The sequence below is a fragment of the Mobula birostris genome, chromosome 1, assembly GCF_030028105.1.
Source record: "Mobula birostris isolate sMobBir1 chromosome 1, sMobBir1.hap1, whole genome shotgun sequence".
In the NCBI taxonomy this organism is placed as follows: domain Eukaryota; kingdom Metazoa; phylum Chordata; class Chondrichthyes; order Myliobatiformes; family Myliobatidae; genus Mobula; species Mobula birostris.
The window spans coordinates 168,942,715-168,966,844 of record NC_092370.1 but is presented as its reverse complement, the minus strand read 5'-3'; the positions used below and the strand labels follow the sequence as shown (position 1 = coordinate 168,966,844).

At 40.4% G+C, this 24,130-nt stretch overlaps 1 protein-coding gene across 1 annotated transcript; it reads right to left on the bottom strand.

The window, feature by feature from the left end:
- Positions 1 to 2,038: 2,038 nt before the first annotated feature.
- med6 (mediator complex subunit 6) lies at positions 2,039 to 22,676 on the bottom strand. The gene is made up of 8 exons (XM_072265763.1): positions 22,613 to 22,676; positions 19,749 to 19,908; positions 10,026 to 10,117; positions 8,397 to 8,479; positions 7,701 to 7,809; positions 5,051 to 5,166; positions 3,150 to 3,177; positions 2,039 to 3,057 (listed from the first exon to the last, which is right to left on the bottom strand). Exons 1-8 carry the CDS (start codon positions 22,632 to 22,634, stop codon positions 2,927 to 2,929), a joined length of 741 nt encoding a protein of 246 aa, XP_072121864.1. The 5' UTR covers positions 22,635 to 22,676; the 3' UTR covers positions 2,039 to 2,926.
- Positions 22,677 to 24,130: the final 1,454 nt, after the last annotated feature.

Here is a 24,130-nt window from a genome sequence, read left to right as displayed (position 1 = left end):
GAGAGAAACATTTCAGGTAAATGAGATATTTCAGAGTTCCATCTGCCCCACTGTGTATTTCCAACTCTGAGTTCTTTACACACTTCAATGCTGAATAAGGGTACCAAGGGATCATGAGCAAAGACGGGAATGTGGAGTTAAGTTAGAGATCAGCCACAGGCCATGTAGATGAGTGCTCCTAAACATACACTATACTGGTTTAGACTTCGGCATTTTCCATAATAGGTTATTGCCTGAACAAGTGGTGACAAAAAAAAACTTCTAGACCTTTTCATTTTGCACTGATGAAGGATAAAGCCTGGTTGTTTGTCTGACAATAAAAGAATGTAAATTACTGTTGGAGGGTTTCATAATGTACACACAAGAGGAAGGAACATGACATGGAATAAGCTTAGATCAGACACTGAAATTTTCAGTGGTTCAATAACAGGCAATGGGGCATTATCAGATTGATGGACGGCAGTGGCATGGCCAGATTTGTACAACAAACACCGTAAAGCCAGGTTGCCATGTTCACTTACTGGATGGTATTCAAGCCGAAAATATGGTAAGAGAATCAGTGACTTTGCTTATAAAAACTATTCTGATCCAACTTCTGCAGCTATGTCTGTGACTTACTTAAACAGGATTATGTGTTGAGAGACATGTCTTAAAGTTACCAGCAGAGTTTGATATACAGAGGGGCAGCAATAATGAGTTGACAAATAAAACATGGGCATAGCCAGTACACAACCATGCTGACCACCTCTCATCCGGTCCACCCTAGTGTGCTTTCCCTGCCTAATTCAATTTCCCAATTTCAATTGGAATATGCAATGACATCAACTGATTTTAGGTTTTATGCCACCCAATTCTATGCCATGCGTTAAGCCTGCAGATAGTGCTGTGAAGAGGCATCAAAATATCTCCAAATATTTACAGGTGCTAATTGATTTTATTCTGCAGTTAATCAGCAGGAGCCTGACTTAGATATAGCTATTGCATAATATTTACAGCTTTTCCTAGTTTAACAAATAAAATGGAACATACACTCAGTGGCCACTTTATTAGGTACACCCGCTCATCGATGCAAACATCTAATTAGGCAATTATATGGCAGCAACTCAATGTATAAAAGCATTAGGCACAGTCAAGAGGTCCAGTTGTTCAGACCAAGCATTATAATGGTGAAGAAATGTGATCCAAGTGACTTTAGCTGTGAGATGATTTTTGGTGTCAGAGTGATTTAAGTATATCAGACACTGCTGATCTCCTGGGATTTTCATGCACAACAGTGCTGAAGTTTACAGAGAATGGTGAGAAAAGCAAAAAAGAAACCATCTTGTGGGCAGCAGTTTCATGGGTGAAAACACCTTGTTAATGAGAGAGGTCAGAGGAGAATGGCCGAACTGGTTGAAGCTGACAGTAATTCAAGTAACCTTATGTTACTCCAGAGGTGTACAGACAGCACCTGAGTACAACGCATCAAACTTTGAAGTGGATAGGCTACTGCAGCACAAGGCCACGCCACACCAGGTTCCTCTCCTGTGACCACTTATTAGTTACACTCCTAATAGACACTGACTATCTACTGTGCAAACTAAATCAGCAAAATTTTGTAATATAATGTTGCAACATGCTTGCTTGTTGCCAATCCACCGTCTCCCTTGTTCATTACACATCCGATATGTCACCACTAACTTACCACTACCTTTGTGAACTCCAAGAATCTATGAGACATTTGACACTGGCTACCATCGTTGTAAAACTGTGCTTGTGTTAGAGAATCAATGTCAGCTTCTTTCCTGAAGATAGAGGCCTTTACTCTCATTCAAAAGCAGAGATTTTACTGTTATGTTACTCGGAGCCAGGAATTAAATATAAAATCCATGATCTTTTAAAGACTGTCAGAAGATGACTACAAGTCATTGGATCATCACTAGTCCCAATCACAGATTTGGAAACTGGAGTTGGAAATGGGACTAACTTAAATAATGTTCTCTGGGTTCAGCATGGACACAAAAGAGGCCTCCTCCAACGCATATATTTCTAAGATGCCTTGAACTAACAGAGTCTTGGAACTGCAACAGTTTCAGAGCACTGCAACAGTTTCAGGGTTCTTTATTGAGAAACATAAAATTACATCATTAATCACATCATTAAATAAACACTTTAAAAGTCAAATTATTCACACAATTTCCTTTTCAGAAATATTCATTAGCTAGCTGTGAAATGATGTATGGCAGCATCTCAAACTGCAGGGTATTGTAGAACATACAGAAGAAACTTTAAGCAACAGATGGTTGCTTAAAGTTGAAGGGAGATAAAAACAGAAACTGCTAGAAGCACTTGGCAGTCAGGTAGCATCAGTGGAGAGAGAAACAGAGGTCATTGGACTTTTGTCAGAATGCTTCTGCAACTTTACACTTGCATCGTCCTTCACACCCCCCCCCCCCCCCCTCAGGTAGTGCTCAACCTGCTGAACACTTCCAGCATTTCCTATTTTCATCTCAGATTTCCGGCACTTCCAGTTTTTTGATTTTAATAAATCTTTGATCTGATATAAAGCACCATTTTTAAATGAATACTAAATGGGCAGGTATCAATCCAAGTTCCAATGGTATTAGTTGCTCTCAACTTTAATCCTCTTATCCTGCAACGCTTAAAAATATTAGCTTTATTTTGTACATCTTTCAATGATCCAGTTTTATTTCAACCCCAACAAGAAAGTAATGTACAAAGCAACAAGCAGGGGTGTTAATTTGGAAGTAGAAGAGAACTTAAAAACTGAAAGGATTAATATTCTCTCAGAGAACATACTTTGTGTTTGCAGTATGGAAACAAACAAGAAATAATTGCTCTGTGTGAAATGAAAACACAAGAGTTCAGCAACCCAAGAACAGAGCCCGGGGGCTGTTGACTCAGTGAGAGGAATTCAACCATCTCTTCACTGCAACCTCATCCTTTTCTCAGGAGGAGCTTTGGCTGATGAACTTTGCTGAGAGTTCTTTGTAGAGTCTTTTTCCTCCTGTTTGATTGTTTCAGTTGTTGGCTCTGATTCCTTTTTCACATGCTCCACTGAAAGGCAAAAACATTAATATTAAAAAGTCAATCAATATAGTCATCTAAAAGCCCAAACTACTAAGTTGATTTACCAAAAAAAAACTCACCTGGTACAGGCTTGTCTCCAGATTTTGGCTGAAAATGAAAACAATAACAATCAATAATTTAAAAAAATAAGTATTTGAATTATAATACAAGATCATGGAAATCCTCACATTGTTTAATAGCTGCATCCTGTTCACTGTAATGAGATCAGCACTTAAATGAGAGGGCAATACTCTATTGTACTCAGTTTTTTTTAAAAAAACAGGATGAGATAAAATCTGGAAGCTGAGTAATAAGTTAAAAGGAGAGAATGAGCTAACAAAGGAACAAGCTGTTATTTTCAGAACCGGCTGGGAAATATTACTTCCTGTTTGGCACTCCCTTGGATCTGAGGATGACTTTCTTCCACTCTTGTTCTGTGGGTTCTTAGGGAGTTGAGTGGGCTATAGGGGGATTCCCAGAGCTCAGAGCAGTGTCTGTTTCATGGGTCACATGCTGAGCATGCGAATGACATAGCCTATCCATCAGCACTGACTTAGTGTAACTAGAGCCTCAGTGCCAGGAATGTTGGTCTGGTAGAGGAAAGCAATGTTGATCACTGATCTCATCAGTGAATGGGAAGGGCTGAAGAAAGCATTGGTGGCTTACAGATCTTTGCAATATCTGCTACAGGTTTGCATACAAGAGGGCAGAAATCATCATTAAGTTTGCAGTCTTAATCTTCAAACACTACTTCAGATATCATAGGGTTGTACTAGAGTACTGAAGGTGATGGTGAATTTGATCAACGATATACCTGTTCTGAGAGGTATCACTGGAGTTATGAAAAGTGATTTATATTTTCCAAGTTCTCAATATACACCGCTATGGTCAGATAGCAATAACTACAAGGCAATAAGAGGTCAAATTCTCTTGCATTCTTCAGTGAGCAAGTTAACAATAACCTAGAGCTCAGCATGCATTGGTACAAAAGGGCACCATGGTAGTCTAGGGGTTAGCGCGACGCTATTACAGTTCAGAGTTCAAATCTGGCAGTGCCTGTACGGAGTTTATACATCCTCCCCGTGAATGCGTGGGTTTCCTCTGGGTGTTCCTGTTTCCTCCCACATTCCGAAGATGTACCAGTTAATAGATTAATTGGTCATTGTAATGCGGAAGGTGAGCACCAGCTGCCTGCCTTTTGATCGTTGGTGGGATTGCTCTGCAACCAGAGAGGGAGACTGCCTTTTGATCGCTGTGCTGCCGGAGAAGGGAGAGCCTGCCGCTATGTCTGGAGAATGTTATCCAAGTTTTCCGCTTTTAGGATATGGATCTGAACAATGGACTTTTTTTCTGCAGTCTTATAGCTTTCTTATATTGTGTTTTTTTGCGTGGAGGGGGATTCGAGGGTTGATGATCGTGCTGCCATTCTTTTCTTTCTTGGTTTCATGGCTATCGGGAGAAATGAACCTTTGAACCTAATGCTTCCAAGGCAACCAATAGTTGGTCTATATTATCTTTTCAACTGAAGTAAGATTTTGTGGATAAGGTGACAAGAATGGACAAACTTATTTCATGTTTGCAGCAAACCTTAGCAATTTTACCTTTAAAGATGGATTCAAACACTAATACATTGCATAAACAAAACCATTTAATTCTACTCTTTGGGTAGTTTGGTGGGCAATATTCAACCATTTTTCTTAATATCCCCTTTTTTTTGAACAACAAGCCCCTTTGAGCTCAGTTCCCATTAAACCTGAACTTGCCATAGCCTCCTCATGCCACTAGGTACAGCCAGATGGTTTTAGTATTAAAATGAGCCTCAGAAAATGGTGCAAACCCTGGGCTCCTCAAACAACATTGAAAGCCATCTGGTCTCCCTAGATACTGTAAAATTAAGAGAACATTTCATGGTTAGTCACACTGCTCTTCTATATTCATTCATTTACTAACAAAAGCGTGAACCTGAATGTTGCAGACAGACCTGAATATACTTGGGCTGGAATTTCTGTCGGATATCTAGAAGTAACATGTCTACTCTCTGGCGCTGAAATATTGAACTAGGCTCTTCTTTCTTCTTTGATTTTGGTTTTACTTTATCTGGATGGAAGAAGAAGAAACAAACAAAAAAAATCTGTTACCCTCAAGACAGACAATCACCATTTTAAATAGGTTTGTTAATCAATGTATTTAACATTGCTAAGCTATTGTTTGGCCAACCACACCAGTACATTTCAGAGGCCCGCTTTCTAAAGAGTTTTTGCAAAGTATGGCACTACATTTCAAAAGTAATGCTGGAGGGTGGGGTAGCCAGGACCCCCAGCATTAGTCAGTACTTTTTGACAAGTTTCTAATTTGAAAACTTATTGGCAAAGGTGAGGCATAAAAGGGCAACTCAGCCAAGTGGACTGCACATCCCGTGCTAGGAGGGTAGCTATGATTGTACAGTGACCTACAGAGGAAGTACTTCCAGCTGCAGTTTTGGTGTTGGAGAATGGCTGGAGTCACTGTGGTACATCCACAAGGCTGAGGACTTTGTGGAAAGCACAGTCAGAGGAGTCACACTGCAGCTTACCAGTGTGCGAGCAGAGGGAATGAGTGACGGCAAGGAAAACTAGGAAGAGCCGCAAGTCCAATTTGGTTTTGGATACTGAAGAGGATAATGGTTCCTTGAGGGAGTGCAGTGGCACCCAGGAGCATGAAAGGGAGGAAGAAATGTGAGAACAATGTTGGCAGTGGACTCATCAGTTTAATGAGCACATGGGTGTTTCTGGTCTGCAGATGCAATTCCAGCTTGGTTCTCAGGATGTCTCCTGGGTTATGGATATCTCCAGAGCATCCTGAAGTGGGAAGAGTGGAGAACCAGAAGCTGGTAACAAAACTATAGATACAAGGGTCCTGTAAGCAAATTTTAAAGGATCTTATAAATAAGTTAAAAAGCAGAACCGCACAGGTAGCAATCTCAGGATTATTCTCAGTGCCACCTACAGAAAGAGGAGAGTAACAAAGGTGAATGCATGGCTACCGAGTTGCACAAGAGGGAGGGATTTAGATTTCTCAGACTTTATCTCCATTTCTGGAGCAGGTGGAGTAAAAGTTAGGCGGGTTACATCTCAACAAATACCAATATGCTCAAAAGAGGGTTTGCTGGTATTTTCTGGAGGATTTAAATTAGCTTGGCAGGGGCACAAGATGCTGGAGAAGCTCAACAGGTCAGGCAGTGACAGTAGAAGGAAATGACTGGTTAACATTTTGGGTTAAGACCCTTCACCTGGATTGGAATAGTAACAAGAGTCAGGAAGGAGAGCAATAGTGCTAAAGCTAGAAACACTGTCAGCATGTAGTCAGAAGAAGCAACCATAAACAGGGCCAGAGTGTGGGGAAAATATTAAAAAGGCAAACTGAAAGACTCTACAGCTAAATGCCTGTCACATCCACAGCAAGATGAATGAATGACATCAGTAACTGTAAATGGATATGATCTAAGTGCCATCACAGAAATGTGGCTGCATGCTGACCAAAACTAGAAAACTAAATATTCCACAGTATTCAAAGCTTAGGAAAAACAGACTAAAAGAATGAGGAAGCACAACAGCAATGTTAATAAGGATGACATCAATTCAGTAGTTAGAAAGGATTGTGGCTTAGCCGTTTGTGGTGCAGGAAACCAGTACAGAACAGTCTAGGTGGAGTTATGCAACAACAGGCTATCAAAAATATTAGTGGCAGTTACCCTACCATCATCACCCACAACCCCAACCCCTCCTGAGAAGGAACTAGAATTCAGGGCATAGCATAAATGGGAAAATTGGTAGTATACTGGGTAATAATGTAACTGTGGGGGACCTTAATATACATGCAGATGAAGCAAATCAAATCTGTAATAACACAGGGGATTAAATACTGCAAATGTATACAAGATGAATTCCAAGCATGTTGAAAAATAAACAAGGAAACATTATTTAGATCTACTTCTGTGCAACAAGAGAGTTAAACAATAAGCTTGCTGTAAAGAGGCCCTTGGGAAATATAAAAGAATTTTACAAGATCAAAAATGTGGTTTAATCTGAATCCGGAGTTTCCCATCAAACCACAGAGGCAAAGGAATGCAAACAGAAAATGCCAGAAACACTTAGCAGGCCAGGCAACATCCCTGGAAGGCGGAATTAACGATTTCTGGAACATAGTTTGCCAAGCAGGGTAAGGAATACACTCAATGTTCATTGCATGGAAGACCGCAGTGCAACTTATTAAGTCCATATTGATTCCAAGTAAAAACAGTCCAGTTAATCTCATTCCACTGCACTCTTCCCAAACACTTCAATGTTTTTGGTTTTCCTTTCAGCTCCTTTTTTGAATGGCAATTGAATCACCCTTCTCTATTATCCCGTCATGAATTCCAACACTCCTCAGCATAAAAGAATTTTCCTTGATGCCACTTTAGATTTGTTTGCCAATTATCAATATTTCATATTTCCTGATCTTTGATTCTTCTGCCAATGGGAACAGTTTCTCCCAAAAAAACTGCCTGTAACCTTCAAGATTTTAAATACCTCTTTGCTTTTACACCAGCAGGTGGCATGCTAATAACAGTTTTAAAAAATGGTCAATGTTAGGAGTACATAAAAACTTACCCCTCTCTTCTTGATCCTTGAAATGCCACCAGTATCCTTTAGAGGGATGGTATCGGCAGTAAGACATTGCTTCATCAAATGCAGACTGAACAGCATGCACTGCTGTCAGCTTTTTTTTGAAGAAAATAAAACAGAAAAAAAATGATAGTTGTCATGCCTTCAGTAATGGTCTTTTCTTGATATAAAAATACTGCTGACTTGAAAGGGGATACACAGGATATTACACTGAAATTACTGTACTAGATCTATAATGGAGAATATTTAAATTATATTACAGTAGCTTGTATTTTAAAAAAATGCAAGCTATATCACTTATACATAACAGCTACACACAGGCGGTGTAGATCTCAATACTTTCATTAGTGGGTTTGTATGATTCATAAAAGCAGGCCTGGTTTGTTTTTGAAGTGTAAACTTATGACTGCTTTCAGCAAAATTGTTGCTTCTCCTATTACACAGTTAAATAGATTTTTTCTCTTTTCTGAAATATAAATGGGAAGGACAAGAACTGTGATATCCAGCCATACAGAGCACACTTCACAACTGTTGCTGTTATGAGACACCAAAGGAGGAAATGCGAGAGAAGAAGCAGCATTTTGGTTTTCTTCTCCGAAAGATAAATGGCAAATTGCCCTAGAGGGATCATGACCATTGAATATTGAATTGGAATACCAACCACAAAGAAAAATAACCTACCATTCTGGAGTTTATTACAGATCCCAAATCAGGAGCTTGATACACCACTCCAGCAATTATATAATAGTCAGCTAAAGGAGTAGCTAGAAGTGATAAAAAATAAAGATCAGAAGTTAATTTCTTATACTACAGTTAATTTCATAATTGGTACAAAAATAAATAACCTTAACAGCAATTCCTATCATGAAATAATGCTGCTTAAAATCCTAGCTTTCAGCATAAGCAGCCTGACATCATAAAAGTCACAGGTACAATTTCATGGACTGGTTTACTAGGGAGTAACAGAAGAAAAACAGATTCATGCACAGGACCCAAGTAATTTGTAGTCTATTTTCTTCCCAAGCTATTCACTACCAGAATAAAAAAGATAGACAAGTTTATTTAGCTTCATATAGTACAACAGCACAAACCTCACAATCAATTGAAGTGCTGTAACTACTTACACTAAAAAATGTGAGCTTTCTTCAACAAAACAAATCCCAGCAACAACAAGGTGTGCGCGCACTTTTGTTATTTCTACAGGGAAACAGAGTTCCACTATTAACATTGTGTCATCTTTACCATCCATCTAAACACTATCCAAACTAAAATCAAGGCTTCTGTTTAAATCCAAAGCTTCTGAACAGTTTCTGCCAATATACAGCTCTCATGATATATTAAGCTTGAAAAATCAATCTTCAATATAGACTCAAACACTATCAGAGGATCATATTCATAATGACTCAAAGCAAGGATACTCAAGATGCACACAAGATGGTTATTTTATATAATTCAACTTTCTATGATATCTTGAATGCCAGTGCATATTGATGAAGAGGCTCAGATTCCTCTTGGTCCACAAACAGCAATCTTTGCTGCGTATTAATGCACCACACTGATTCCAATATACCTATTAATAGAAGGAAAACAAATAGGAATTGCTTATCCAAAATGAACAAAACTTTTAAAATATTCTCTCATTGCAGAGCAAGAATGCAATCTGCACAGAGCGAAGAATGAAGACTGAATTTGAGAGAGAAACAGAGGGGTGATAGAAGAGCAAATGGAGGGGGGGAAACAACACCATCTTCTAATGACTATTTACATGCAGCGGCATCTGTCACTCAGCATGTCAGCATGTGTGGCACGGTAGCATAGTGGTTAGCATAACCACTAGCAATTAGGGTTCAATCCCCACTGCAACCAGCACCAGCAATTAGGGTTCAATCCCCACTGCTGTCCATATGGTTTCCCTGTGACTGTGTGGGTTTCCTCCCATATCCCAAAGATGTACGAGTTAGGGTGAGTAACTTGTGGGCATGCAACGTTGGTGCCGGAAGCATGGCGATACTTGCGGGCTGCCCCCAGCACATCTTGGTCTGTTTGTTGTTGACACAAGTGACGCATTTCACTGTATGTTCTGATGTCTTATCTTTACTACTGTACCTTTACCTTAGACCTACACTTTGTTTAGAATTACAGGTTGGGTATCGCTTATCCAAAATCCGAAAACCTCTGAAATCCGAATTTTTTTTGAGCACTGACATCATGTCACAAATGGAAAATTTCCCAAGCTGCTGGGAAGAAGACCACAAAAACATTGCAAAGCTATTTTGTTATGACTGCCTTAATGATATTGAAACTTCTTACCTTGTGTTGGAGAATGTCTATGTTGCTTTCGAATAATATACAATATAGGTTCCTGAGCATGAAGCAAAATGTATTCCAGACCGGTCATGTTACTGTAACACAACAAAAACAAGACTCAAATTATTATTTCACCAGGTTACTACACTACCAGCAATCAAGCTGTTTTACACAATCACAAAAGTTCTAACTAAAGGGATGGTTTGAATGTGAGCTCCTTGGGCAGGTTAAACTAATTTTAAGCCATTAAATAATTTCTGCACCACACTCCATTCTGCAGAATTTGAGACTTAACCATAATGTAATCCATGTACTCAAAGAGATTGCTATCCTAGTGACCATCAAATCCACACAAGGGTCAAAGATAGAGGATAAATAACAGAATTACACAACTTTTATCTGTAATCACATATACCACAGATAACTGGATTATCTCCCACTTTTGGATGATACAAACACTAACAATGCTGTTATAGTGTTAAAAAATGAAGCAATTTTCTCATTAAGTTTATCTAATGGGTCCATTAACAGGAGCCACAGTAAAACGATGGGATGAAATCAATCATTACCAGCTGCTTCCTGAGAGCCAGAGGCAATTTAGATCACAACTTAGCTAATGTTTCTAGCTCTGGGCAAGGAAGCCACATTTGTGGCTTTGAAAGTCTGCTTTATAGGTGTGAACTGTGAAACTTCAAATTTCTTCAATATTTTTTCATCTAAATTGAACTACCTGCAGGGACATATCCCTATTATTACATATGGATGAAAAATTATTTAATAAGTCAAAATATAAAGCAAAAGTCAAAATATTTCATTCAATTATAAACATCTTACCCAGCAGACATTTTAAGCTTCATTTAAAAAAATGACCCTCAACAGAATTATTATTGCAACATACAAAATACGGCACAGAACATCATTTATCTACCTTTAGTGTTTAAATTTGTTACCTTATAACCAAACTTCAATCTAAAACTAGAGAAAATCTGCAGATTCTGGAAATCCAAGCAACACACACAAAATGCTGGAGGAACTCAGCAGGCCAGGCAGCATCTATGGAAAAGAATCAGTTGACATTTTGGGCTGAAACCCTTCAGTCTAATGTAGGTTCTTCTACTAAATACGAAGGGGTTAAAATGGCAATGTGGTTGATTGGAGCAAGGCTGAAAATAGGGATTAGCATTTTGTTTGAACCACACCCATGGCGGCCAGCGAGAACAAACTGGAGGAGAGGCTGTACTCGGTGCTGTCGCAAGGTTGAAGAAGATGGAGGTGCATAGCCGCCAACCCTGGATTCGGGACGGCACTCACTGACTGACTGACTGACATGGCATTGCTCACCTAATTACATATGAATAAAGGTATACATTCCAAATCATAGTGGTTCATTATAGAAGAGGTTATTGACACTGATCCCAAATGAAATATTTAGCAGAAGAAAACAAAAAGGCCCCACCATGAAATGTTAGTATCTTGGAGAATGGAAGAATCTTCGAACCGAGAAATGACAGGTCATAGTGTCAAGTTAACCAGCACAAAATGGGCCATTTGGCCCATCATGTCCGCACTGACCATTTTGCTTATCTACACTAATCTGGCATGAAGGGTGTATACTTTATGTCTTTTTTTGCATACTTACATATATTTTAAGGTTTACGTATAAAGGAATAACATTAACACAGGGGAAATTATTAACATATTTGGACAGGAACTAGTTAGAATTAATTGGGAACAACTGCTTTCAGGGAAGTCCACATCTGACATGTGGAGAATGTTTAAAGACCATCTGCACAGAGTACAAAGTTCAAAGCAAATTGATTACCAAAGTAAGTATGTGTTACCATATGCTACCCTGAAATTCATTTCCTTGCAGACACTCACAGGAAAAAAAGAAATGCAACAGAATCTTACGAGAAACTATTCCTGAACTTGGTGGTGCGGGACACAAGGCTTTTGCAGTTCCTGCCCAATGGTAGTAATAAGAAGAGAACACGGACTGGATGATCGCGGTCTTTGATGATGGTTGCTGCTTTCTTGTGGACAAAGACAGGTGTCAGGTATGGGAACCTTGGATGTTGAGAATGATGAATTCAGTCAAAACAAAAAAGGAACCACATGCAAGGAGTACAAAGCTAAATCAAACAGAGCCCTTATTATAAAGACAAAGAACAGAGCTCAAGAAAGGAAGTGGAAAAACCAGGGAGGCCATGAAAAGGCCTTGGCAAGTAGGATTAAATAGAATCTCAAGACATTCTACACATGCATCAAGAACAAAAGGATAACGATAGAGTGGGTAGGACCACTCAATGACAAAGGAGGGAACAAGGACGCGGAGATAGAAAGATAATTTGCCAGGGCATTTCAAGATAAAGATGGAGGGTCTATTTAAGAACTTCAAGGTGGATCAGTCCCAGGGCCTGATAGGATATACCTTGATTATCGAGAGAGGTAAGAGATGAGATTGGTAAGGCCTTGAAGAAGATCCTTGTGCCCTCTCTAGCTACAGGCAAGGTTAGGGAAGACTGGCAAGTAGTTAATGTTGTTCCATTACTCAAGAATGGAAATAGGTATAATCCTGAAAATCTAGACCAGTGAGGTCTCATTTCAGTGGTAGGGAAGCTATTGAAGAGGATTCCTAGGAAATGGGCTTAAAAACATTTGGAAAACCATGGCCTTATTAGGGCACTTAGCAAGGCTATATGAAGTTCAAATTGTGTTTTATTCACTCGATAGTTGTTTTACAAAGGAGGTGAAGGTAGAGCAGTGGATGCTATCTTCTACATAGATTATAGTAAGACATTTAACAAGGCCCACGCAGAAGGCTCATCCCCGATGATTAAGCTACATGGGGTCCACTTTGAATTGGCCACTTGGATTAAGAATTGGCTTGCTCATAGAAGACGGAGATAATGGTTGATGGGTCTGATTCCGGCTGGAGCTCTGTGATTGTGTGTGTATCTATGGGTGCAGTGGCATTTGCACCAGACTTCAAGTCAAGTAGTTCCAGGTTTGCATCTGGGAGGCTCCTTGTACACTTTCCATCCGTGCTGGGTTGAGCATCAAGATAGCAACTTGGTCTCATAAAAAAAAAGAGAAATGCTACAGCAAGGTTTCCACCCAATGAGCCACAAGGCATGGAGAGGAAAAATGTTAATTGGGCCATTGGTTAATCAGAGCAGCTGTTTATTTGGAACCACTTTTAAAGAACAAAAACTAAATTGACAAAATAGCCGGGATTCTCTTCGTTTACTTAGGACACTATGCTGCTTAATTGGGGCAGGATACTGTTGCCGAACAGTTTCTAACTAGCATCCATTGTGTGCAATTGCATGGCTGCCAGACACTACACCGTGCTGAGAATGATCAGTTTTTAAAATACAGGTTTCCCCCGCCATCCGAAGGTACAGCGTTCCTATGAAATGGTTCGTAAGCCAGAATGTCATAAAGCGAAGAAGCAATTACCATTTATTTATACGGGAAAAATTTGTGAGCGTTCGCAGACCCAAAAATAACCTACCAAATCATGCCAAATAACACATAAAACCTAAAATAACAGTAACATATAGCAAAAGCAGGAATGATATGATAAATACACAGCCTATATAAAGCAGAAATACTTTTCTACAATCAATGCCGTACTGTTCTCCGTAGCGAAAATCTCACACAAGTGCTCTCGGCAAAAACACGGCGCAAGCGCTCTCCAGTAATCTTTAAACTATGAAGCTGCCAAGTCATACCAAATAACACGTAAAAATACACAGCTAATATTAAGTAGAAATAATGTATGTACAGTGTAGTATCACTTACGGGAATTGGGAAGACATCGAGCACACTGCTGATGGTGTGTTAGGCTGAGTCGGAGGTTGGGGTGGTGCAGTGGTCCCCAACCTCCAGGCCGCCGACCGATACATTGTTGCGAAGCATGCAGGAGTCCAGCGGTAGCCAGGACGCACCCAGCACATCTTTAAAAAAAAAAGCCATAATAAACAAGCTAATTGATTACGTGCCGGGTGGCACCTAATTAATTAGTTTGTTTATTTCAGCTTTTTTTTCTTAAAGATGTGCTGGGTGCGTCCTGGCTACCGCTGCATTCTCCGCGGCACGGAGGTTGGGGTGGTTTGTTTCCATCAGGGCAGGCAGGTCATCTTCTTCTATGTCTGCCTGCCTCGACGTCGAAGATCGAGGTTCGTCGTCTGCTGTGGCTGATGTGGAAGGCTTGCTTGACTGCTAGCCTCACACATTTTTCTATCATACAGTTCTTTGTAAGCACTCAAACCATCCTGCAAATATGCCCTAAACCAATGTACCCTTTCAAAATTAAAGTCGTACTTTATCATTGCAGCGAAAATCTCACGCAGTTGCTTCACGTTCAGTTCCTGGACGACTTCACTTTCAGTCCAATCGCTACTGCATTCGGTTTCGATTGTTATCCTTTACTCTTCCAATTGCATCAGCTCTTCATCTATCAGTTCTTGGTCACGGGATGCCAAAACCTCTTCAACGTCATCTTCCACAAGCCAAGCTCACTTTGTCTTTACTTCGTTCACCATGATCGAAACGCTTAATTATGTCTAGTTTTATGCTAAGTGTAACACCCTTACGAGGTCTTTTAGGCTTTTCTGATACCTTAGAACTCATCTTGCAAACGGCTGCTCACACGCACATGTTTAAGCAATGCTGGCGAGAATGCAGTTCCAAATCCGGGGAAGAGCAGCTGCTCGGGGCGCGCGTTGCCTTTTTTCCTAACAGTGAAAACATCTTTTTTTTCTTCTCTTTTTTGCTCCATATTTATATACCCTTCTTGTTTTTTTTACTGTTTTTAATGGAGGTCGGGTTTGAGGACGTGATTTTAAGTTCTTTAACTCTACTTGGTTCCAAGTTAGCCCATTGCTTTGCTTTGCTTTTAGTTTAGTTGCACGGTGGGTTTTTTTGGGGTTTTTTTTTTCCCTCTTCTCTATTGATATATATATATATATATATATATATAAAAATTAGTATACTATTATGTTACCTTAGTATGTTATGTTTAAATTACATTGTTTGTATCATTTTTTTCTGTATTAATATCTCCTGTAATTTTATTATATTCTAACAGTGTATTAGCACCTATATGGCTTACCTTTTTGTATACTTATTCAATAAAAAGATTTAAAAAGAAAGAAAACACCTTCTGTTAGTGAAAACAGGGAACTAATGTAGGTCTTTTGTAACAGTGAGGTTTTGTAAAGCGAACGTCCGAAAAGCGGGGGACACCTGTAGCGTCTGTTGTGTATGTTTGTATTCAAAAAGCAGTGAATTTTGTCACTGATTGCTGGCAAGAAACAAGGTTGGATGGATTTTTGCATTGTAGAGGAATTAAGGGTTATGGGGAAAAGGCAGGTAGGTGGAGATGAGTCCATGGTCAGATCAGCCATGATCTTATTGAATGGAGGAGTAGGTTCGACAGGCCAGATGGCCTACTCCTGCTCCTATCTCTTATGTTCTAATGTAACCTACACTGAGATAAACAACACGAGAGCCAAAACTTAATAGCAGGAAAAAAATCAATACGCAAAACAAAAGCAATGAAAATAGAAAAAACTGAATGCAAGTGCTTTCAGTTTAAACCAACAAAACAAATTACATGTCATAGTAATATGCCACATTTAAGTTATCTTTTGAAATGGTAATTTTTTCTTTATTGAGTAAAAAAAATACTTAGTTTTATTTAAGAAACAATTTTTGTTCCACTGCCTAGATCTGTTAGTCATCTTCAGCCTTCTTGCTGTTGAACGATAAGATGACTATGTACCTACAACACCAGGTAGGTATACATTATTAAGACCATAAGACATAAGAGCAGAATTAGGTTATTCAGCCCATCGAGTCGTGGCTGATTTATTATCCCTCTCAACTACGTTCTCCTGCCTTCTCCCAATAACCTCTGGCACCCTTACTAATCAAGAACTTATTAACCTCCACTTTAAATACACCCAGTGACTTGGTCTCCACAGCCATCTGTGGCAATGAATTTCACAGATTCATCCTTAATAACAGACTCCAACATCGTCCCAACCACTGAAATCAAGCTAACAGGCTTATTATTCATTTTCTTTTGCCTCCCTCCCTTCTTGAAGAGTGGAGTGACAGCTCTATTTTTCCAGTTCTCCAGAACCATACCTGAATCCAGTGATTCTTGAAAGATTACTTCTAAAGCCTCCACAATCTTTTCAGCGACCTCCTTTAGAACCCTGGAATGCAATCCATCCAATCCAGGTGACCTATCTACCTTCAGGTATTTCAGCTTCCCAAGCACCTTCTCCTTAGTACGAGCAACTATACTCACTTCTGCCCTGACACTCTCGAATCTCTGGCATACTGCAAAATAATTACATTCATCTGCTATTTCTTTGTCTCCCATTACTACCTCTCCAGCATCAGTTTCCAGCGGGCTGATATCCACTCTCGCCTCTCTTTTACTCTTACATAGCTGGAAAAACTTCTGGTATCCTCTTATATTATTGGCTAGCTTACCGACATATTTTATCTTTTTGCTCCTTATTGCTTTCTTTCTTAAAAGTTACCTTCTGTTGGTTTTTAAAAGCTTCCCAATCCTCTAAGTTCCCATTAATTTTTGCTGTATTATATGCCATCTCTTGTGCTTTTATGCTGTCTTTGACTTTCCTTGTCAGCCACGGTTACCTCATCCTCCCCTTAGAATATTTCTTGGTTGGGATGTATCCATCCTGAATCTTCTGAATTGCTCACAGAAACACCAGCCGATGCTGTTCTGCCATCATCCTTGCCAGTGTCTCCTTCTGATCAACTTTGGCCAGCTCCCCTCTCATGCCTCTGTAATTCCCTTTACTTCACTATAATACTGATACATCTGATTTTATCTTCTTTCTCTCAAACTGCAGGGTGAATTCTATCATAATATGATCACTATCTCCTAAGGTTTCCTGTACCTTGTTCCCGAATTAAATCTGGTTTTATTACACAACACCCATTTCAGAGTTGCCCTTTCCCTAGTGGGCTCAACGACAACCGCTCTAAAAAGCAATCTCATAGGCATTCTACAAATTCTAACTCTTGGGATCCAGCAACATCCTGATTTTTCTAATCTACTACATATTGAAATACTCCACAACTATTGTACTACTACTGTTTTTTTTTCATTTTTTTAAATCTCTCATTGCAATTTGTACACCACATCCTGGCTACTGCCCAGGGGCCTGTGTATAACTTCCATCAGGGTCTTTCTACCCTTGCATTTTCTTAACTCCACCAAAAAGGAATCTACAGCTTTCAATCCTATGTCATCTTTTCCAACAGAGCCACCCACCCCCTCCCCCCGCCCCCGCCAACCTGCCTGTCGTTTCGATATAATGTGCATCCTTAGATGTTAAGCTTCCAACTATGATCTTCTTTCAGCCACAACTCAGTGACTCAGGGCCCACGTCATACCTTCCAATCTCTAACTGCTGTACAAGTTAATTTACTTTATTCTGTATATTGTGCGCATTCAAATACCTTCAGTTGTGTATTCACTTTTTTTCCATTTTGCCCCAATGTTGCACTTTAATTCACCCCACTGCCTGCAATTTTGCCCTATCATCTGCCTGTCTTTTCTTATAGTATTACTTCACACTGCATCAACTTGTATACCCACTGCCCTCTCACTCCAGGTTCCACCTATTACAGCGATTTTGGGTAAATGATTCATTTACATTTAAATGACTTGGCCACCAGTCTTCCGTTCTTTGAGAAAGTACTGTGGATTGAGTTCATAAAAATGCATTTCCTAAAAGCTGTGAACCCAGTGCATTTGTAACAATGCTGTTGCTAAAAGCTGTGAATACTGGAATACGAGCCCAGACGCTGCTGACACCATAGTTTGACCAGATGCTGTAGTTTTGAAGACAGTATTATCTATACTTTACAAACATGAATTGTCCTCTATGTTAGCACGTAAAATACCAAATAAATGTATTGTGGATTTAACTTGCATTTAACCAACCTGGACTTGAGGGGGATCAGTATCCTTGTGGGCAGGTTTGCTACAGCAGTTGGGGAGGATTTAACCAACCCAGACATGCGGGCATCAAGAGAAAAAGATGAAAAGAAAAGGAGGATGTTTTGTATGTAGATTCAAAAGAAAACATTGTCTATGCATTGTCTATACCTTGTAAATAGGGATTGCCCTTTGCGTTTAGCAAATAAATATTGAGCCCACATTGGGCTAACAGACCTTTTCCACCAAAGAGTTTCCGTATGATGTTTGCTGTACCTTGTTGTGTCGAATAAAGAAGCTGCTTCGTACCTACCGGTGATTTCATTCACACTACACCACCAACCCCCTGCCAAGTTTGCTTAAATCCTCCCCAACTGCTGTAGCAAACCTGCCCACAAGGATATTGATCCCCCTCGAGTTCAGGTATAACCCACCCCTTTTGTACAGATCATACCTTCTCCAGAAGAGATCCCAATGACCCTGAAATCTGAAACACTGCCCCTTGAACCAATTCTGCAGCCACGCATTCATCTGCATAATCATCCTATTTTTTCCTAATTATCCGTCACCGGCACATGGCACAGGCAGCAATCCAGAGATCACTACTCTTGAGGTCCTGCTTTTCAGCTTTCTACCCAACTCCTTATATCCTCTCAGGACTTCTCCCTTTTCCTACTTATGATATTGATACCAATATGTACCATAACTTCTGACTGTTCACCCTGCCCCTTTAGAATGCTTTGGAATGAATCTGAGACATCTCTGACCCTGGCACCTGCGAGGCAATATACCACATGGGTGTCTCTTTAATGTCTGCTCCTCTAACTCTGGGATGCCCTATCATTACTGTACTCCTCTTCTACCCCCTGCCCCCCCTGAGCCACAGAACCAGATTCAATGCCAGAGACCAGGTCACTGGCAGCTTCCCCTGGTAGGTGGTCCCTCCCAACAGTATCCAAAGCAATATACTTACTATTGAGGGGAATGGCCATAGGGATACTCTACACTTCCCTTTCACCCTCTTGATAGTCACCCAGCAATGTAGGGGTGACTACCTCCTTAAAGCTCCTATTTCTCACCTCCTGATTCTCCTGTATGAGCCAAAGGTCACTGACCTGCAGCTGCATTTGCTTAACACGCTCTCTGAGGAGCAGCAGCTCGGTGCACCTGGTGTAGACATGGTTATTTCCACATCTCACAGACACAATAAAACACAGTCCCTGGAGCCATTCCCTAACACGGTTAGGAGCTGCAGATGGATGCACCTCATGCAGACCCTAGACCCATTCTCACCATACTAGCTATATACTAATAGACAAAAAAAGAAAACACTTGCTTAGATCCTAAGCTCCCTTCTCACCTCAGCCTGACCTATCTAACACGGGCTCACTCACACAATGGCTGTTTCGCCTACACCTCACTTCTTTTTATTGCCCTTTGCCAAATGCCTAATAGATCACTATGATTGAATTCTGCCGAAAAATCCCGAAAAACCCTGAGTTCTTTTTAAACCTCACATCACCTCTCCCACAAGCTGTGTTCGCAATAATTGAAGCCTGCCGAAAAGTCCCGAAATAGCTCAAACATTTTTTAAACCTTGCGCCAGCACTCCCACAAATGAGTGCTCGCAATGATTGAAGCCCACCAGTTAAAAACTTTATAAGCAACAATACTTATTAGGAAATTGTTGAAAGGAACTTGACTTCAGAGCATATTGATCAAGCAAAACCTACTGCAGATGGTCCAGACTAAGCCGCTGCATTTTGACCACTTCATTGTTGCAGGTTCGATCATAAAATGGGTTGCTTCTTTCAGAAAAGTAGTCAAGCACATTCCCTGGATTTAGAATTGGAATCCAAGCGCTGTCTACCCATGAGATTCCCAGAAGATTATCTAAAAGAAACACAGCACATACAAGAGTCATTATTTTAAACAGGCATTAATTTGATTAACTCTTACAAAGAGAAAATAAAAAAGTGATTGCATAATGTCAACTAAATCACTAGATATTGAAACCAGACCACCATCATTTGATGTCATACATTTTACGTGGCTTCTCAGAATGCAGCGCATAGCTTAATATTTATCTCTCTTATTTTTTTGCTGCTACCAAATAATGTAACATTAGGTCGCTGGAGTTTGTGGTACTCTATTGTGTATACCACAGATTTCCCTGGATTACAATAATGAATACAATTCAGAAGCATCCCCTTCTTATAAAAACACAACATAAGAATTAGTAGTACGTCCTTTGAGCTTGCTGTACCATTCATTAAAACGGTTCTCTCTCTTCCTCACTTTACTACATTATCCCTGGATTAATTTAATATTCAGAAATCTATCTGTTTTGAATGAATTCAATGACTGAACTTCCAAAACTCTCATATATGGGGAATTACAAATATTTACAACCCTCTGCATAAAGAAAACTTTCTAAATGGCATAGATCTCATTTTTATATGGTACCCCAGTTCTGAAATCCTCAGCCAGGGAAACATCCTTCCTACGTCCACTCTATTAAGCCCTGTAAGAATTTTCTAAGTTTCTAGAAGCTTTCTTCTCATTCCTCTAAACTCCAACAAATACAGGTGTAGTCTTTGCAATCTTTCCACTAATGGCAAATCCACCATCTCAGGAATCAGTGCATTCAATGGAAAATGCACCTTTTTAAAGCTATTCAAAACTGTAAAATACTTCAAGTGTAGTCTCATAAGGCCCTGGACTATTGTATTGTATGCCCTTACTCTAGTACTCCAAGCCTCTCATAATAAAAGCCAATATACCCTTTGCCTTCAACATCACTGCCCCTGCACATTAGATTTTGGCGCCTTGTGTACAAGAACAGCCAATTCCCTTGAATATTTCCCAATCTGTTGCCATTTAAAAACAGACCAAACTACTGGAGGAAGTCAGTGGTCAGACAGCATCCATAGAAACAGATGTTTCGGGTCAGGACCTATTTTTCATTTTTCACATTATATTATATTCCATCTAACCAGTCAGCCTGTCTATAAAGAAGCTTCAGGAGCGGAGATCTTCCTTACTAACCCAACCTACTTTTTGGTATCAGCAAGCTTGGCATCCTGGCAACACTGATGTAGGCAGTGAATTGCTGAGGCCGAGCACTGATCCCAACATAAATGCACTAATCACAGCCACTCAATCTTAGAAAGGTCTCTGTAATCCCACTTCTTTTTGTTAATTCATGTACTCATGAAAGGCAAATTCTTTTTGAGAAACCTTCTGGAGTTCTTTGAGGAGTTCAGTGGATAGATGGGAACAGATGAATATTGCATACTTGGGATTTCCAGAAGGCATTCGATAAAGTGCTGCATAAAAGACTTATCCACAAGATAAAGATGCATGGAGATTGGGATAATGTAAGAGCATGGATAGAGGATTGGTTAAGCAACATTTGCCCACTATTCAAGTTCAAATTTATGCTGAATGGAAGGCAACGGCCAAGCTATGCCTACAGGACAGCAGACGTAACTTCCCTCGTAATGCACACCTGATTCTTAGTTTGGTGTCAATCACTTAAGTCCGCCCAATGCTAAAACCTGTGTTCTGACTCCCTTCACCAGACAGAGTATCACAGCTAGTTTCAACACTGACTGCAGTCATCAATAGGGCTCATCAAAACACTCCCAGTATAACTAGTAACTGGCAGCAAACACCAGACTTGCCAGTGATGTGCCTATTCTACAAATAAAGGCAGTGTGTTTCAACTTACACGCATTACCAAAAATTAGCTTTACCTCAATCTTTACTTTACCACCAGTACCCTGAGCAGCAACAACAATGTCCTGAGTTAAAAAAAAAATCCCCAAGGCACACAACAGAAAAACAAGGAAATTCGAAACAAAACTAGAGGGGACAGGTTTCAAAGAGATCCAAAAGCAGCAAGGTAGATTAAAACAAAATCATGGACATGTTCCAGACTGAATGTCCTGCTGACGATGACAAAGGACAGACAATAAGATAGATAAATAACTGGAAGAGGGTACATCAAGAGCCGATGTGCGTCTACAATGACTGGGACTTTGGACAACAGGTTCATAACATGCGGAACATTGTGGAATACATCGCAAGCATAAGGACTGAGGAACAACCTCAAGCTTTTTGCTTTTAAATATAAAGCTGTCGAGCGCAGTGCAGCGGTAGTGGTTGTGGGGTTGACGAGGGAGCCGAAATTGGCAGACTGCAGATACCAGCGCCTGCAGCAAAAATGCAGGGTCTCGATCCGAAACGCCGACCATCCTTTCACTCCCACAGATGCTCCGCCACCCTCAGAAGGTGAGTATGACCGGAGAAGATTCGCTCACAAAAGAAAACAAGAGGGAGCTTTTAAAGTATAAAACACACTGGCATCTGGGTACGCCTGTGACCATACTAAACGGGCCGCGGGAACGCTCAATAAATGGTAAAATGGGCTGCCAATAGATTAAAAAGTTTCAGAACAGTTCAGCTAAGCGGGAATCGCAGTCCCCAGAGAAGGACCGCCGGAGTTTTCCGACTCTAAAACCGGGGAAGTATCTCCGGAGTTTTTCGATTCGCTCTGGAAAATACCCCCTGTCCCACACCGACTACTACTCACCTCTGTTGTCCACTGCCGCCATGACGCCTTATTCGGCGCACAATTTACACGTCACCACTAATCGGCGCGTCCGAATGATGTCATCATTTTGAGGCCGGGGGGGGGCGTCGGGAGTTGCTGTTGGCAGATGCGACCGAGAAGGAGGAGGTAGCAAACTGTGTGTATTTAATATTTGAGTAATATTGTAAATATATTGTTTGATTAAATATTCTTTGTTGCTTACATAATTCATTTCGGGTTGTATGTAAATGCACGTGACTGGCATACGTCTTCACATCATACGTACGCGTCTCGCTGAAAGGTGGATTTGAAGTTGGACTCGTAGCGCAGACTGCTTTGTTTTACAATACTGTACACGCAAAATGCTGGAGGAGCTCAGTATCTATGGAAAAGATTGAGCAGTTGACGTTTCTTGCCGAGCCCTTCATCAGGACATCCCATGTTTTTCTTCCAATCAGTTTTATGTTTTGCAGTTACAAAACATAACAGTGGTGACAAGGATGGGAGATTGATCCTTTTGTCAGGAAAGACATTGTTCCACAAGAGTAAGAACGTTTCCATGCGATCTAATTCACTGGCTGCGTTATCACAGATGGTATAAGGAACCGCATGGGCTTTGTAAAACTTGGGTGTGGTATTTTCATTTAATACTATTTTACCATTGATATGTTTCAGTTTTCCATTGCCATCTCACTGTTGTGGCCTCAAAGATTATTTTATTATCTAATGATATTATCAAAGTATATGTGCAGTATACAGCCCTGAGGTTTGTCTTTCCCACAGAGATCCGTGAAGCAAAGAAAAGCATCAAACCTGTTCTAAGAAAAACAGCAAGCTCCTCCCCAGTGCGCAAAAAGAAAAACAATATAAAACACAAAATCGAATAGAGTCCAGGCACATTCAGTTCTGTTCAGTGTTTGTTATCTAAGGCTGCCCCGATTCAAAATTGCCCAAAATAGCAACAAAAAAAAAAACGGGGCAACCAGAATCACATCATAACATGAAGCACAGAGTCCAATCCACAAGACAGCATTGACAGAGAGAGAGCATTCGAACACAAGGACCTTCCTTCAGGGGCGGAGAGTGAGGGGGAAAGAAAGGCTGTCACATGCAGACACCCTCCTCTGGCAGCATGAGGGAGAGGCTGATAGCGCTGAACATCCTCTCCCCTTCTGCACTTGCCTCGATGATTTCAATCTTCCTTGGTGCTTTAATAGGTGAGGTGGGTGAGAATTGGAGCTGATCATGGGTATGGTGTGTTCTGGATATCCCACCATAGAAAACATCCTCTCCACATCCACCCTATCTAGTCCTTTCAATATTCGGTAGTTTTCAATAAGAATCACCCCCCCACCCACCGCATTCTTCAAAATTCCAGTGAGTACAGGCCCAGAGCTGCCAAACGCACCTCATATGTTAACCCCTTTGTTCCTAGAATCATCCTTGTGAATCTCCTCTGGACCTTCTCCTATGGCAATACATCCTTTCTGAGATACGGAGCCCAAAGCTGTTGAAAAT